At 41.1% G+C, this 17468-nt stretch overlaps 1 protein-coding gene and 1 pseudogene across 1 annotated transcript in view; both read right to left on the reverse strand.

Moving 5' to 3' along the window:
• Window positions 1-5410: 5410 nt before the first annotated feature.
• Window positions 5411-6124, reverse strand: LOC149160392 (L-type lectin-domain containing receptor kinase IV.2 pseudogene; annotated as a pseudogene).
• A 318-nt stretch (window positions 6125-6442) lies between these two features.
• LOC149160393 (L-type lectin-domain containing receptor kinase IV.2-like) overlaps window positions 6443-17468 on the reverse strand; it is a 37026-nt gene continuing 26000 nt past the window's right edge. The window contains exon 2 of the mRNA XM_089434608.1: window positions 6443-6999. Coding sequence (XP_089290734.1) covers window positions 6443-6999 — 557 coding nt within the window. The remainder of the gene's footprint in view (window positions 7000-17468) is intronic.

Here is a 17468-nt window from a genome sequence, read left to right on the forward strand (position 1 = left end):
GTGCATGAAGGAGTCAGACAATATTGATTCATTCTTCACACATGTGATTGGTTTGGTCACACAAATAAGAACTCATGGAGAAGTTCTTGAAGAAAGGAGGATTGTGGAGAAACTATTGAGGAGCCTACCCTCAAAGTTCCATGTGATTGTCACCACCATAGAAGAGACAAAGGATCTCTCAAACTTTCCAGTTGATGAACTTCATGCATCACTGATAACACATGAGCAGAGGTTGAGTAGAAATGAAAACTCATCTCTAGAGCAAGCCTTCAAGACCTAGATGCCCTTTGGAAGAGGAAGAGGTCAAGGCAAAGGAAATAAGAAAGGAAGAGGCAGAAGCCAAAATAGAGGTGGAAAGAACAGTCCAGCAAATGCTCAAGGAAGAGGCAACAATCCAAATCAGAACCAAGGCCAAGGCAGTAGCCAACAAAGTGGACAACATCATGCTCAAGGACAAAGGTATGAAAAATCCAATGTCCAATGTTATTATTGTAAAAAATATGGGCAGTATGCAAATGAATGTAAGAAGAAGCAGCATGATATGAGTAGTAGATCTAGTGCAGATTCCAGTAGAGAAAATATCAGTCAAAATAATTTGTTATTTGCATGTAATATGGCTGAAACAAAGAATGAAGAAATATGGTTCCTAGACTCCGGTTGTAGCAACCATATGATAGGAAACATAGCCCTGTTTTCTGCTTTAGATCAAAGTGTGAAGTCACAAGTCACACTTGGGACTGATAGTAAAATTTCTGTTATGGGAAAAGGAGAAGTAAAAATATTTACAAAGAAAGGTGAAAAGAAAACCATAGCAGATGTCTATTATGTTCCTGGAATGAAGTGTAACCTCTTGAGTATTGGACAGCTTGTTCAAAAGGGTTACAATGTTTTCTTTGAGAATGTTGTATGCACCATCATGGACAAAAAACCCAGCAAACGTTGCATTGCTGAAGTGAAGATGACAAGGAACAGAATGTTCCCTCTCAAAATAAGGGCAGATTTGAAAAACAAAGAAGTAATTGCAACAGTTACCCAAGAGGCTTTCCAAAGCGTACCAAAGGATGAAAATTGGTTGTGGCACTTGAGATTTGGACATCTCAACTTTGGAGGTCTTAACTTGCTGAGCAGAAGAGGAATGGTAAGAGGATTACCATTAATAGAGAAACCGGACAGCGTTTGTGAAGGTTGTATTTTGGGGAAACAACATAGAGAAAGTTTTCCATCAGGGAAAAGCATAAGGGAAAAAGCACCCTTAGAGATTGTCCACTCAGATTTATGTGGACCAATGGAAGCTCCATCACTTGCAGGCAGCCAATATTTTCTAACATTCATTGATGATTTTACCAGAAAGACTTGTGTTTATTTCTTGAAGAACAAAAGTGAAGTGTTTGAAAAATTTCAAAATTTCAAAGCACTTGTGGAAAATCAAAGTGGGCTGCGTATCAAAGTTTTGAGAACTAATAGAGGAGGTGAGTACATCTCCAAAGAATTCCTATGGTTTTGTAGAGAAAATGGAATTCACAAGCAGTTTACAGCAAGGTACACTCCGCAGCAAAATGGAGTTGCTGAAAGGAAGAATAGAACAATCATGGATATGGCAAGGACTATGCTAAAGGCAAAACATTTGCCAAATGATTATTGGGCTAAAGCTGTACACTGTGCAGTATATATTTTGAATAGATGTCCTACAAAAGCTATGATGAACAAAGTGCCAGAAGAAGCATGGAGTGGGAGGAAGCAAGGAGTCACCCACATGAAAGTTTTTGGGTGTGTGGCTTATGCACACATTCCAGATCAGCAAAGGAGGAAGTTAGACAGCAAAGGGGAGAAATGTATTTTCATTGGATACAGTGAGGAATCCAAAGCTTACAGGTTGTATATTCCATCTACCAAGAAGTTTTTTGTGAGTAGAGATGTTCAATTCATTGAGGAGGAAGCTTGGGATGGAAGCATAGAGAAAATAGTGAATGTTAAAAACTGTTTGTCTCATGATGAAGATGATGAAGAGATGGCTGAAATACATCCCCAAACAGTAGCACCAACATAAGGACAGCAAGGGACACCCTTGAGGAGAAATGAAAGTGCTTCTCCAAGCACACCACAAGGAGGAAATTCAAGTGCGTCCTCAAGCACTTGCACACCAAATGAAAGAGGTAAGAAATTCAGAAATTTAAGTGATATTTATGATGAAGGAATGAATTCCTTGTTTGCTTTGTATTGTCATGTTGATGACCCTATTCATTTCGAAGATGCAATTAAAGATAAGAAATGGATAGAAGCTATGGATGAGGAGATCAATGCCATAGAAAGAAACAAGACATGAGATTTGGTTGAGCTACCAAAAGGTAAATAAGTCATTGGAGTTAAATGGGTCTATAAGACCAAGAGTAATGCTGAAGGTAAGATAGAAAGACACAAGGCAAGACTTGTTGTCAAGGGATACAAGTAGCAGTATGGGAGAGACTATGAAGAAACTTTCGCACCGGTTGCAAGAATGGAAACCGTGAGAGCAGTGCTGTCCATAGCAACATAAAACAAGTGGAAAGTTTACCAAATGGACGTGAAGTCAGCGTTCCTAAATGGAGCGTTAATGGAAGAGGTTTACATTGAACAACCTCCAGGCTATGAAAAGAAAGGCTAAGAGCACAAAGTGTGCAGATTGAAGAAAGCCCTTTATGGGCTGAAGCAAGCACCAAGAGCATGGTACAGTAGGATAGATTCCTATCTACTGGAAAATGGATTTGAAAAGTGTGAGGGAGAACCCACCGTCTACATCAAAGAAAAGTATGGTAAAATCTTAATTGTTGTGTTGTATGTTGATGATGTAATCTTTACAGGTAATGATGACTACCTCATTGAAAATTTCAAATCAGTCATGAAAGAAGAATTTGAAATGACTGACATGGGTTTGCTGAAATACTTCTTAGGAATAGAAGTAAATCAAAATGAAAATGGAATTTTTATTTCACAGGCAAAATATGTAAATGATGTGTTGGGCAGATTTAATATGCAAGAGTGCAAGGTAGCAATCAATCCCACAGTAATGGGATTAAAACTCAGCAAAGAGGACAGTAGCAAGGACTTTGATCCTAGCTTGTATAAGAGCATAGTTGGCAGCCTAATGTATTTGACTGCAACTAGGCTGGATATAATGTTTGCTGTTAGTTTAATTTCTAGATTCATGGAGAGGCCAAAAGAAGCACATTGGTAGGCAGCAAAAAGAATACTAAGGTATGTCAAAGGTACAAAAAGATTTGGCATTTTATATACCTTTTCAGAAAGTTTAGATTTAGTTGGCTACACCAATAGCGATTGGGCTGGAAGTGTGAATGATCGGAAAAGCACATCCAGTTACCTCTTTCACATGGGTTGAGGAGCCATTTCATGGGCTTCCAAGAAACAACCAATTGTGGCGTTGTCTACAGTAGAGGCAGAATACGTGGCAGCTACAGCAGGAGCGTGTCAAGCGGTTTGGATGAGAAGGATGCTAAGGAGCCTATGCCAAGAGCAAGCAAAAGCAACGGTTACTTTTTGCAACAATAGTTTAGCTATTGCGTTGTCCAAGAATTTTGTGTTTCACAAGCGAACGAAACACATTGATACAAAGTTCCATTACATCAGAGAATTGGTGAACAATGGAGAAATCGTTTTACAACATTGCAGAACTCAGGAACAGGTAGCAGACATTTTGACCAAGCCTTTGGGGCAGAAAAGTTTTGAGTATTTGAGGAAATGTCTGGGTATGATAGATAACCCAGCAGTTGAAATTAAAGGGGAGTGTTGAAATTGTAATTTCAACTGCAGCGACAGTTGAATAGCAGCGGCATACTTTACTTCAGAAAAAACATGCAGTTTTCTCTCTACGATGCGATCATATCGCAAATCGCATCCCTTTACCCCTTGCCTCATTTTGTTTCTCTTTGTTTTCCGTTATTGCGATCTCACGATGTGATGCGATCGCAGATTGCACATTGCAACTTTCTCCCATTGCGCGTTAAGCCCTCCGCCTTTGTATCTGCCGATTGTGATACTGCGATATGATATCATCGCACATCGCACATCGTTGTTTTTCACTCTGCTTCATTCCCTAGTAATGTCTTCTTTTGCGATGCGATCCTGTCGTTCATTTGCAGATCCGACGGCTATGATTTGTTCTAGCTTTGTGTACACCTTCACCATGCCTTATTTATGTTTTAACCTACCTTTGTGTTTCTAAGGAAGAAAGAAGGCTTTGCGCCATTGCTACTCACTAGCTGCATTAAAGAAGAAGAATGGCCGAGAATAAGAAGGACGTGCCTCGAGCAGATAAGTACATTAAAAGGAGTATGGTTTCTTGCATATTCCACTGCATCCAACTCCTGTAGGTCAACAGAGTGCCAGAAAAGGCCAGTTTTGTCAGCAGACAGTATCAGAGGTCCATAACATTTTGCAAATGCGGTTGGTGGCCATTTTTGACCCCTTCACGCATAACCTGGAAGATATATATAGTTTTAGTTTTTTTTTTCTTTTTCAGTAAGCAGTAGAGACAGAGAGAGTTAAAAAGGAACGTGAAAAGCACAACAGCGCATTTGTAACACGCAGCAGTGCGTGAATGTAAAAGAAAGCCACAACAACGAAATAGAATATACAACAGGCACAACAGTCTGAATCTTTTGTTTTGTAAATCCCTCTGTGAGAGAGGAAGATCATATTTTGTAACAGCAGTTGCTTTTATTAATGAATAGAAATCTTTGGTGTGTGAAAACTCTGTCCGCTGCAAATAAATTTTAAGTTTCCGCTGTGTTAAAGACCCTGTGCTGAAAAATAGAGCGTCATTCTCTATTCAGCTTTTGTTTTTGGAATTTTAGCAGAAAAATTCCCAACAACTTATCATTCAGTTGTTGGGTGTTTTTAGATACTAATATCCACAGCTTTGTTGGGTGTTTGTAGATACTAATATCCACAGCTTTGTTTATACTATTTTGTATATGGACAATGTTCGACTTTCAATCACGTCCGAGAATAGAGGGACCTCCCTACTTTCTGCTAATATGGTCATCATATGTTTTGTTTACAGTCATTACCAAACTTGCGTTTGCATATGATATCGACTTATGATGATATATAAGATGATTATGTACAACCTATATTATGAATTAATACAATATTATGCTTTTTTTCGTACTGACAAAAAAGGTTAGCAATGACAAGGCGCCTTCCAAAATTTTATTATTGCCTTGTAACCTGTTGCTCCCACGAAGGCCTGGTGATCGATGAGCATTTCGAATGGCAGCATTAAGTATAATATATATATATATATATATATATATATATATATATATATATATATAGATATACAAAAATGCTTCGGATCACCATGTATTGCATTTAATGCTCTCTGCAGGATTCTAACGTTAGTCACATAACCGTGCTAGCAGGATACAGAATTATCGGAAGCCAAATTGAACCTTTTTTCTGACAGGCTTCTGGTCGACGTTTCCTCCAGATAATTATCACCTGTTAGGTTCCTTCGGGGATAACAACTTATAATACTCATGTTTAATGAAGACTTGCAGATTTCCGGAAGAGGAGCTTCGCCTTCTAGTATTTGGCAGACATGGCGAATTCCCTGCCTGCTCGCCGGCTCTGGGTGAGAACACAACAACCCCAATTTCAGCACCTTCTCCATCTCGCCAACAGTGTATCCTCCATTCCCAAGTTTTGGAACCGCTGCCTCCAACAGATTTCTTTCCATGTACAACTCACACGCCCACTCCACCAAAATTGTTTGTTCCGCGTCCTTAAACATATCCATGGGCCTCCTCCCGCATGCCACCTCCAACAGCAGAACCCCAAAGCTGAACACATCCGAGCTGGGCATGGCCTTCCCTGTTTGTACGAGTTCCGACACTATGTACCCCAGCATTCCCATAACAATAGTCGTCCCCGGGTTCTCATTATGATCATACAGTCGGGCAAGGCCGAAGTCACCCAGCCACCCATTGAACTCCGAATCCAGCAATATGTTGCTAGACTTTATGTCTCTGTGGATAACCCTCTTCTCCCATTCCTCGTGTAGATAGACCAATCCCAATGCCACGTCCTTCAGGACCGCGTAACGCCGTGGCCACGGTAGGACCGTCATCGAGTTCCCGAATATGAGTTTATCCAGGCTACCATTGGGCATGTAGTCCTAAACGATGAAGAGCTGCGTGTTCCTCCTGCACCACCCCCGGAGTTGAACCAGGTTTTGGTGTTGCATGCACCCCATTGTCGAGATCTCTACCACGAACCCTTTCATTCCTTCTGTGAACTCCTTAGTTAAGCATTTCACTGCGATTTCCTCGCCGCTGCTGGGGAGAACCCCCTTGTAAACCTTGCCGAAACCCCCTTGCCCCAAAACGTTTTCGTCCAGAAACCTGCCCGTGGCAAGGCTGAGTTCCTTGTAAGTGAATCTATGGGACTAGAACTCCCACTCCCATTCTTTGATCGTTTCCTTGTGCTTGCCTTTTCTGAGAAACAAGGCCGCAACGACCAGCAAGAAGAATATCAGAGTGGCTATTGTAACGCTGACTATGAATACTTGACTCGGACGCTTGGAATAGAGGTTAGCGAACGAAGGGAGACGAGAAGTATCGAGGGGAGGCGCTGTGCCTTCTGTGGTAAAGCTCCACGCGAGAACTAAATGATCTTCGCCGAAATTCCTTGTAGCCGCTGAAAAACCAACAAACATCCTCTCTTGCAGGACGTTTTGTATATTGATTTTCTGAGATATGAGGGGCTTCTGTGGTCCAAGCGAACCGGCAAATGTTAAGGCAACGTTGAGCCGGCTTTGAAGATGGTCGTAATCAATCCAGGCCTGTATGTTGCGTCCGCTCTTCAGACTAAATCCATGGAAGTTCTTCCCATTCCAATAGCCAGCAGGCTTTGTCTCCACCGAGGTGAGGTTGTTGATGTCCAAACCCACGTGGTTGTCGTTGGGGTCATCGAATTCCACACTCTGGATCGTATCGAACTCCACTGCCAACAAGTGATTGTATGGCTACGTGTTGCTGGTGACGTTCAGCGAGCCTAGATACTCAGATGACACAGCTTGCACTGGAGATCTGCTGGCCGGCGTGACGATGAAAGCCATTCCTTCCCCGTCTGCGTCAGAGTGGGGATGCACCATGCAGAAAACGAAGGTAGCGCTGAAGGAGGAAAGCGTCTCGTTCCTTTTCATCTTCATGGGAATTGGATACAGCGTGCGGCCAAGTCTGAAATGAGTGTGATTTGTAAGGGAGAGCACGATCCTGGAGCGGATGAGTGAAGCATCCACCTCGAAAATGAACTTGGTTCCTTTGAATCCGTTGAGCACGAAACTGGTGCGTCGAAGATCCTCCCCCATGGCCCGTGTAGGTAGAAGTGTTATGACGATGTAGCTGAAGGCTAGAACATGCAGTCTGCGCCATGGAATCATTACTGACCGATTACTTTGCCTAAGCTAATGTTCTCTCTGGAATAATGGCGCAGATGTTGAAATATCTGGCTGTTGGAACTTGGATCCAAATACATGGGTTTTCTATAGGGCCGTTCTAAATTCGTATCGGGACGACGACTAGTCACCATACCATTCCTTGCTGGTAATGTCCCTGTCGTCTACCAAATCATATTGATCGTCGTCCATATTTCCTTGACCGAGCAGCCTAATCCACAATAACACCATTAATAATGAATTGAGTATTCAACGTTATCGAATCGCACAGTTAAGTAATCACCGACAAAACTTTGACAACAAAATTATGACTCCTATCCTAATAATCAGCTTTTTTAGCTATAATTATGAATCCTATCCTAATAATCAACTTTTTTTAGCTATAATGTGAGATTTCTCTTTTTATTATTATTATTATTATTTTTTAATTCAGCTCCGAAAAGGCTATTTATATATATTATGTTTCTCATTTTGATAAATATTATTAAATTTTATTTATAAATATAAAAAAAAACATACAATAAAATAATTAAATTAAGAAATAATAATCACGCGTCGAAATATATAACTATGAAATTACGAGTACTATGAGTATATCAACAATCACGAAAGTTAAGTGAAGTTAATGCATCGCATCAAAGTATATGATAGTGAAATTATGAGTAATATCAGCTTGGAAGAACAAGAAAAGCGAATATATCGCATCAATTTCCAAGTTTTCTCCCGTAAATGATTCTGCTATCACAATAATAATCCTTACAATTATATAATACGAGTAAATAATAAAGTGTACTACCTAATACATTTTTTATTTTATAATGTAGTAGAGTAGCAAGATAAAATTTGATTGTGAAAATTGTATTTATTGATGAATTAAGATATTATATTTATACAAGAAGTGTTGTTTTGAGATAGAGAAATGATCTTGGATGTACAATCACTTAGTTGAAAGAATATCTTAACCACACATCAAACTAGGGACATATATATAACCACACTTATAGAATAGGAACAAACTTCTTTACATAGAAAGTTACAACTGAGACAAGTAAGAATTACATTTTCTAGCACTCCCCATTAGTGACTACATGTCTCGATATCAATTTGCAAAGTCTAGTTGTGGTCAAACATAACAAAAGAATATGTTGATGTCCATATAAAGGAGCAACCATCCACCAGAATGAATGGTTGCCAACCGCTGCAATCGCCAGTCTACTAGGATGTCCTTCCGTACATGGTTATTTCAGCCACTATAACTGCACACATGTACCTGTACCAGTCCTTGTAATCCCCCTCCATCATCATCATAGGTTTTATATGATTACCCATAACTATGCCAACAAGGGTTCTAAACCACCAAGGCTCAACACAACCACCAAGGCTCAACTCAGCTACAAAGGCTCAACTCAGCCACCAAGGGCCTCAAATATGCCACTAAGGCATTCTAGCCACTATGGGCCACAAATATGCCACTAAGGCACTCCAGCCACTAAGGCTCATGAGAGACTCGACTTAACCAAGCCCAAGGTTTTCTCGGCTCACCCTCAACCATGCCAAGGGTTTTCTTGGCTGACCCTAAACCATGCCTACAAGAATCCCTATCTACTTCACTTACACATGTGGTTTTTGGCTTACCACAAACCAACACTACACAATGGTTTCTGGCTAACCACAAATTTGCAATTACAAAGTGGTTTTAAGATTACCACAAACTTTATGGGGGTACACATGCCTCATCAGGCTTACATTACAAACTCCAACTCTGGAGTTACCAAGTACATACTTTACAAATACCACTATCAAAACATCCTAGACTTGCTTACAATTAATATGTGTGACTCATAATACATCATGCTAGTGAGTCTATTCCACAAACTCACACAAACTTTCACCTAGTTGTCCATCATCCTTTAATCTTTTATGCAACTCCAATCATTATCCTCTGATGCCATCTTCACTGTCATGTCTTCATCATATCTGGTTGTTAATCATTCTTGTAAATAAATCTGTCTATTGTTGGAATGGCCAATTCCAACAAAGAGACTCAAACTCATGACAATAGGTGGCCAGACTAATTGTCAACATCTAATCTTTTCCACCAAACATATATCAATACAATTTTACATGACTTGATACACTCCAACCCTTGATTTTGACCAAACATAATTATAACCAAAATGTCCCACCACAAAAATGAAGGTCAACTTTCTCATGCCATGGTTTTTCAAAGAATAAAATTTTAATGACAAGCAGAGCAAAAAATAGAGCAAATTTGGCTAAACAATCCAAAAATACCATAGGAATCAATTCCAAGTAGCTACAAGCTCGGCGCTTCACAGCTCCTGTGCAACAATAAACGAAGGCTACACTTAGTGGAGAATGTGTTGATCCTACAGTCAACACACCAGCAAAAAATGTGGCTCCACTGACCAATAATTGGCTCCTGGAAGCAATATGCCTAGAATTCGAGCAGAACGACCCACCAATTACATCGCTTTTTCATGCCAGTTTCCTTTTTGTTTATCTCTAGTTGATTTCCTTTCAGTGGTCTGTCACAAATGTTGATCCAACCACGCTCAACACTCTCCATTTCCTCGCAGCCCAGTGGTTCGAAGAGAATTAGTGAGCTAAAGCACTTGGCTCTTAAGGTCGATCCTGTGGAGGGAAATGACAGTGGCTAGCCCTGCAACGCTGCCTCCTTCTATATGCAGCTCTGCAGAGGTTCTATATGCAGCGTTGCAGAGTTCTTGTCTGCAGGCTGAGTCTCTCATAGCGACGCCGATGACACATACGACACCTTGGAGCCATGGTAAAAAGTCGGCCCAGTGAAAACCCTCCTCAACCATATTCCTCAGCTCCGTTGCACTTAATAGGTGACATTGTAGCTTAAAATGAACTTATTGAAACTCTGCACTAAACATTGAAAATGTTTTTCGTCCTCTCGCTTAGAACATTCCAATTTCTTTCCATTGACATAGGCCTGACTAGAGATCCAACATCGACTTCGGTCGGGAGGGAGGCCTTCAACCTTCTCCATATCTCAGAAGATGGAATTGTCACAGTTTCTCTCCTCAATTGTGGGGAGTTTGCATAGAGTGTTAACAAACCAACTCACAAAAAGATAGAAAAGATAGATCAACGACTTCAGAATCAGCCTCTTCGAGGGGGCAACCTCCTTTACATTACACAAATGAACAATTCTTGGATGATACAAATGACAAAACCTCCTTTCTATATATAGGAGTCTAAGGGATCATAATATAATCAAAACCAACATAACAATAATAATATAAGGGCACAACAATGACAATAGTGGGCTTCTATGGGGCGCAATAATAACAATATGGGGACAATAGGGGCACAACAATAACAATAAGGGCTACAATGTCAATAGTAATGAGGGAATCACTAGTATTATACGAACCTAACATGCCCCTCTCCTTCAAAAAAGTGTTTTCCTCAACGCTTGAGTAGTTTTGGATGCTTTTGTATAAAATTCCCATCCTCCCATGTGGAATATTTAGTAGGTAAGTTGTTATGCTCTTGACCTATGAGAAGATACCAGAATACCAAATATGCAAAGAAATATACCCAGAACACAAAACAATAAGAAATAACAACATGTATTTTATTATTCAGAAAGGAAAGCAATGTTCACTTACCTCTTCGAGGGGGAAACCTCCAATAGAGCTGGGCTCAATTACAAAATAAGACATGACGCTCCTCAAGGGGAGTCTCTATCCTTTATATAGGATTCATACATGCAATACCATGGGTCAGTACCATGGTTCTTATTAATACCATATATCTAATACCATGGCCCATTTGCAATTAACTGTGGTCCCTTCATTAAATTCGAGTCAACCACTTACAATTATTAATATGGGCTTTATTGACTCTTTAACTAACTATAACTATGACTCAGCCCTATTACATAAATAAGGGGGTTAGGGTTGGACCCTAACATGCCATCCCCCATAAAAATAGCCTTGTCCTGAAGGCTAAAGCTGCGGAAACTACTGAAGAACAATGGTTGGTTCCCAGGTCACACCTTTTGGAAAGGTGTCTTTCCACTTGATGAGGAATTCCTTGATCGTGTGGCTATGAAGGTGTCATTCTTGCGTGTCACGAATCTATTCAGGTTGGAGCCAAATTGAACCTTCTTCATCCAATTCCAGTAGACTGGTTTGAATTCTGTAATGTATTTTATTATTCAGAAAGGAAGGCAATGTTCACTTGCCTCTTCGAGGGGGAAACCTCCAATAGAGCTAGGCTCAATTACAAAATAAGACACGATGCTCCTCAAGGGGAGTCTCTATCCTTTCTATAGGATTCATACATGCAATACCATGGGTCAGTACCATGGTTTTATTAGTACCATCTATCTAATACCATGGCCCATTTGCAACTAGCTATGCTCCCTTCTTTAAATGTGGGTCAACCACTTACAATTATTAATATGAACTTTATTGACTCTTTAACTAACTATAAGTATGACTCGACCCTATTACATAAATAAGGCGGTTAGGGTTGGACCCTAACATGCCCTCCCCCATAAAAATAGCCTTGTCCTCAAGGCTAAAGCTGCGGAAACTACTGAAGAACAGTGGCTGGTTCCCAGGTCGCATCTTCTGGAGAGGTGTCTTTCCACTTGATGAGGAATTCCTTGATCGTGTGGCTGTGCAAGTGCCATTCTCGCGTGTCAAGAACCTATTCAGGTTGGAGCCAAATTGAACCTTCTTCATCCAATTCTGGTAGATTGGTTTGAATTCTGGAATGGTTCCCAACCACTTTCTTGAGGCATGAGACATGGAAGACGCGATGGATTTTTGCAGTGGGTGGCAAGGCTATCTTGTAGGCTACTTCTCCAATGTGCTAAAGTATTTGATATAGTTCGTAGAATTTTGGAGATAGTTTCTGACAACCCTTGTCTTTGAGTGATGTTTGCTAATATGGTTGCAGCCTCAAGAATACCTAATCCCCTTCTTGAAATTTGTGCTCTGAATGATGTTGGTCTGCCTATTGCTTCATGCAATTTTGAGCTTGATGGAGATTCTCTTTGAGGTGGGCCAACATGGTTGCACGATTCTATAGGAGTTGATCCACTGCTTGTACCTTCGAGCATCCCTGGATATAAGAAGTATGTGAAGGAGGGAGTTGACCATAAACAACTTCATATGGAGTCATTTTGGTGGTGGCATGATAGTTAGTATTATAGCACCATTCGGCTAGAGGTAACCACTAGACCCATAGATGTTTCTTTTCTGAAGTGAAACACGTGAGGTAGGTCTCCAGACATTTGTTGAATGCTTTAGTTTGGCCATCAGTTTGGGGATGATAGGAAGTACTGAGTTGTAGTTGGGTACCTTGTAGCCTGACGAGTTCCTGCCAAAAGTTAGTGGTGAAGATCAGGTCACGATCAGACACAATGGAAGTGGGCATGCCATGCAATCTGAAGATCTGGTCCATGAAAGATTGAGCCACCAAAGATGGTGTAAAAGGGTGGGGTAGGGCACAAAAATGAGCATACTTAGAAAGTCTATCCACAACCACCATGATGACCTTCTTGTTGCCTGACTTTGGAAGACTAGTAATGAAATCCATAGAAACCTCCGTCCAGATTGAGGCAGCGATGGGCAATGGCTCTAATGTGCCTAGGGATTTGACTATTTCTCTTTTGTGGCGCTGGCACACATCACAGTCAGCTACAAAAGTAAGAATGTCCTTTTTCATGCCTGTCCAAAAGAATGAACGTTGAGTGCAAGCATAAGTTTTCTGAAAGCCTGAATGGCCTACAGTGGGAGATGAGTGAAACTTTGCCAAAATGTGACTTTTAAGGGTGGATGTTGGTGATATCACTACTTTGTCCTTGTAGTGAAGAATCTCATCTTGCCAAGAGTAGCCTGCTGTGGAATTTGGATCTGCCTGCAATTTATTAATGAGTCGGAAGAGTGAAGGATGTGAAAACCATTCCTTGCGAGCCTCTTCAATCCACTCTGGAATGGGAAGAGAGATTGCTAGCAGGGTGCTTTCCTCCTCAAATTGGTGTGATAAAGCATCCGCTACGACATTTTTGTTCCCTTTCTTTTAAATTATCTCATAATCATATCCCAACATTTTGGCTAGCCATTTATTTTGTTGTGGCGAGGATAGGCGTTGCTCCAAACAATATTTAAGGCTTTGATGGTCTGTGCAGATTTGGAAACGTCACCCCAATAAGTATGGTTGCCAGGCATCCACTGTATGTAAGATGGCCATCATCTCCTTATCATAGGTAGATTGTCCCAGGTTTGTCTCACTTAGTTGTTGGCTAGTGAAGGCCAAGGTTCAACCTTCCTGCATTAAGACAACCCCAATACCCGTACCTAAAGCATCACATTCAATCACAAAAGATTTGGTGAAGCCAAGTAGTGCCAATATAGGAGTGGAACACATGGCAAGTTTGAGAGCTATAAATGCCTATTGCGCTTCATCATTACAGAGGAATGAATTTTTCTTGAGAAGGTGAGTGAGGGGTCTAGCAATGCGACCATAATTGCGGAAAAATTTGCGATAGTAGCCAGTGAGACCCGAAAATGCTCTCAAACTCTTCAAGGTATTTGGTTGAGGCTAATCCTGCATTGCCTGGATCTTTTTGGGATCCACCCTGACACCTTCACGCCCCACAATGTGGCCCAAAGACTTAACTTCTTCCATGCCAAAAGAGAACTTGGACAATTTGACAAATAATTTATGCTTCCAGAGCAGGTGCAAGAGTAGATCTACATGCTGAAGATGTTTTTCCCAGATGAGGCTGTAGATGAGGATGTCATCAAAGAAAACAAGGACAAATTTTATGAGATATGGTTTGAGTAGGTGATTCATGAGGCTATGAAAAGTAGATGGGGCATTACAAAGACCAAATGGCATGACCAGGAATTCATAATGGCCTTCACAAGTTCGGAAAGTAGTCTTTGGAATGTCTACTTCTTTCATGCGAATTTGGTGATAGCTCGATCGAGCGAAGGTTGAGCTTAGTAAAGAATTGAGGCCCATTTAGTTCATCCAGCAAATCATCAACAATTGGGATGGTAAATTTATCTTTGACCATCAACTTGTTGAGGGCCCTGAAGTCTAAACACATACGCCATTCCCCATCTTTCTTGAGCACCATGACCACAGGCGATGAATAAGGACTAATGCTAGGGAGAATGACACCGGCTTCCAGGAGTTCCTTGATGATTTTTTCAATTTCATTCTTTTGGGTGAAAGGATATCTATATGGGCACACATTTGGTGGCTGTGCCCCTGGGACCAAAGTAATTTTATGATCATGTTCCCCTCTCGAGGGTGGAAGCTCATGAGGCTTGTCAAAGACCTGCACATGGTTGTTTAAGACCTGTTGCATCTCAGGATGAATATGAAGAGAAGTTCGTTTGAAGGCCTGGATGGCATTAAATTGGGCTATAACTCCATGGTGGCCCTTTTTTAATAATTTTTCCATCCTATGCAAGCTGATGATAGAAGGATAACTTGCTTGGAGTCTGTGAAGGTTATGTGTGTGGTTATTCTGCTTAAAGTTCATATATAACTCCTAGAAATACATTGTGATTGGGCTAAGTGTGCAGAGCCATTCAGTACCCAAGACAATGTCACACCCACCCATGTTGATGGCAAACATGTGGTTCTTTAGGTGATAATCCCCCATTTGAAGTTTGACATTTTCATAGCGGCCTTCACATTTCATTGTCCCCCCATCAACAATCTGGACCTAGAAATTAGAGACTACTCTAACAAAATAATACACTACTTCAGCGACTCTTTGATGGATAAAGTTATGCATACTGCCACTATCAATCAAGACTACTACAGGGCGATGCTTAATAAAACCTCTGATTTTGAGAGTTTGGGGAGAAGAAATTCCTGCCAAAGCATGAAGCGAGATAACTGGTTCTTCAAGTGTAGCTGGGAGCTCATTGTTCATCTGGTTGTCCTCATCTTCCTCCTCTGGTCCCTCAAATGGTGGGGCTTCCTCAGATGAACCGTGATCAGTAGCATCAATTTGAAAGAATTTGGGTTCCTTTCATTTATGCCCCGGGGAGTATTTCTCATCACAGTAGTAACAAAATCCTTGCTTTTTTCTTTCCACCATTTCTGCTGGTGACACCTTTTGAACCTTAAGTGTTTGGGTAGTGCTCAGAGTCTAGGTGGGGCGTCCCTTGGCTATGAAATTTGGACGAGTCGACTAGGCCTCTAATGCGTGTTCTACTTCACGAGCTATCTTGCAAGCTGCCAGCCATGAGACTGGGTGTTGCATTCGGACGTGGGCTTGTATGGCATCTGTGAGACCACTGATAAAACATTCCAATTAGAATTCATCTGCTATACCTCTTGTGCAGAAAGATAATGATTTAAAGGCTTTAATATATTTTTGCACTATGCCTGTCTGTTGGAGCTTAGTAAGACGACCGAAAAGTTAGATTCATGCTTAAAGCGATCAGAAAGGGCTTTTGAGAACATTTTCCAAGTCATTGGCATTGCATAGCAACGTTGATGCCACTACCACCATTACTATCTTTCTTGGTCCAAGTACAGGCTTTCCACACTTCGCTTAGTCGCATCATCTCAGATGTGATTCAATGTGAAATATTGCTCCATTTGTGCTGGCCATATGGCTAGATGAGAGCCATCAAATTTATACATGTCCAGCTTGGGTGGTCAAGCTTGGGACTATTGGTGGTTTCGATAGAAGTGAAGAGAATGGCTAGACTCACCCTTAAGGTTTTCATTAAAATCATATGCCTCTGATTGTTCCCCCGACTTGCCCTTTGTAATTATGTCAGTTAAGGTCTGAATCTGCTTCGTTAATGCCTCCAACTTTTGTTCAAGGCCGTCAATCTTCTCATTGGCCATAGCTTGAGCTTTGGTTTGTACCATGCATAGATCTGATGCACTTGTCATTACTGTGAAAAAATTTTTGGGACCACCCAAAATTTTGATGCTGACAAGTGAATGGTAGCACCTTGCTCAGCCTGTTGACCTGATTCTTATGGGCTAAGTCTCCTATAAGCGTCCCAGAAAAGTTAATTCTACCCAATGTCCTGTGAGAATCATGCCCAGGTATAGGAGCCACACAAATAGTCAGATCTATTGGCAAAACCCTTGACTGTAGAGTATGAGTAGGAATGTGGCAATGATCGAACCCTTGCTGCTAGATCTGAATGGCGGATCTGATTGTTGCGATTGCTACAGAACCCAAACTGTTAGATCTGAATGACGAATCTGATAGATCTGATTGGCAGATTTGATAGATCTGAATGGCATATATGATAGATTTGAATGGCGGAATTGATTGTTGCGGCCGTGACAAAACCCAACCTGCTAAATCTGATTTGGAAAAGATGATGCGTGATCTAGAGAGAGACAAGGGAACTATGGTCTCAAGGAGTGTCAGGTGTTACAGATCGCAATATACATAAGGGTCCAATAGTAGTACTCAACCCAATCTTTCAGGGCACTAACCAAGGAGGATCAACTGTACCCTTAGCCGTAAAACCCAACTGCCCTATCGTATGCACAAGTAATCTCCCTGAGTACTGTTCTCGGTGTACTGTGGCAGCAAGACAACTGATGGTTTATCTATGGCAAGGTTTCAAGAGAGCATAGGGGGCTTTCGATATACCCAGAGGTTTCTTGGAAGACAGTCCATGCACAGTTCTGTCTAATGCGCTACTACTAGAAGGGGTACCCACAGCAATTACAAGGGAGTCCAATAAGCGTGACCACCTCTTTTATTTCTTGCGTGCATGCCTCCCCAAATCTGCGGGTTTATGCGCTCAACGACAGATCCAGTGGTTTAAAGACGCTGGAACACGTCTCTAGCAAAAAAAAAATTCTGCTAAAATGGAGATCCCATCAACCCTGGAAAGTGCTCTGATACCACTTGTTATGCTCTTGACCTGTGAGAAGATACCAAAATACCAAATATGCGAAGAAATATACCCAAAACATAGAACAATAAGAAATAACAACATGT

The sequence above is a fragment of the Pinus tabuliformis genome, chromosome 5_2 (assembly GCF_031772625.1).
Source record: "Pinus tabuliformis cultivar Carrire ecotype Pingquan chromosome 5_2, CPIR1, whole genome shotgun sequence".
In the NCBI taxonomy this organism is placed as follows: domain Eukaryota; kingdom Viridiplantae; phylum Streptophyta; class Pinopsida; order Pinales; family Pinaceae; genus Pinus; species Pinus tabuliformis.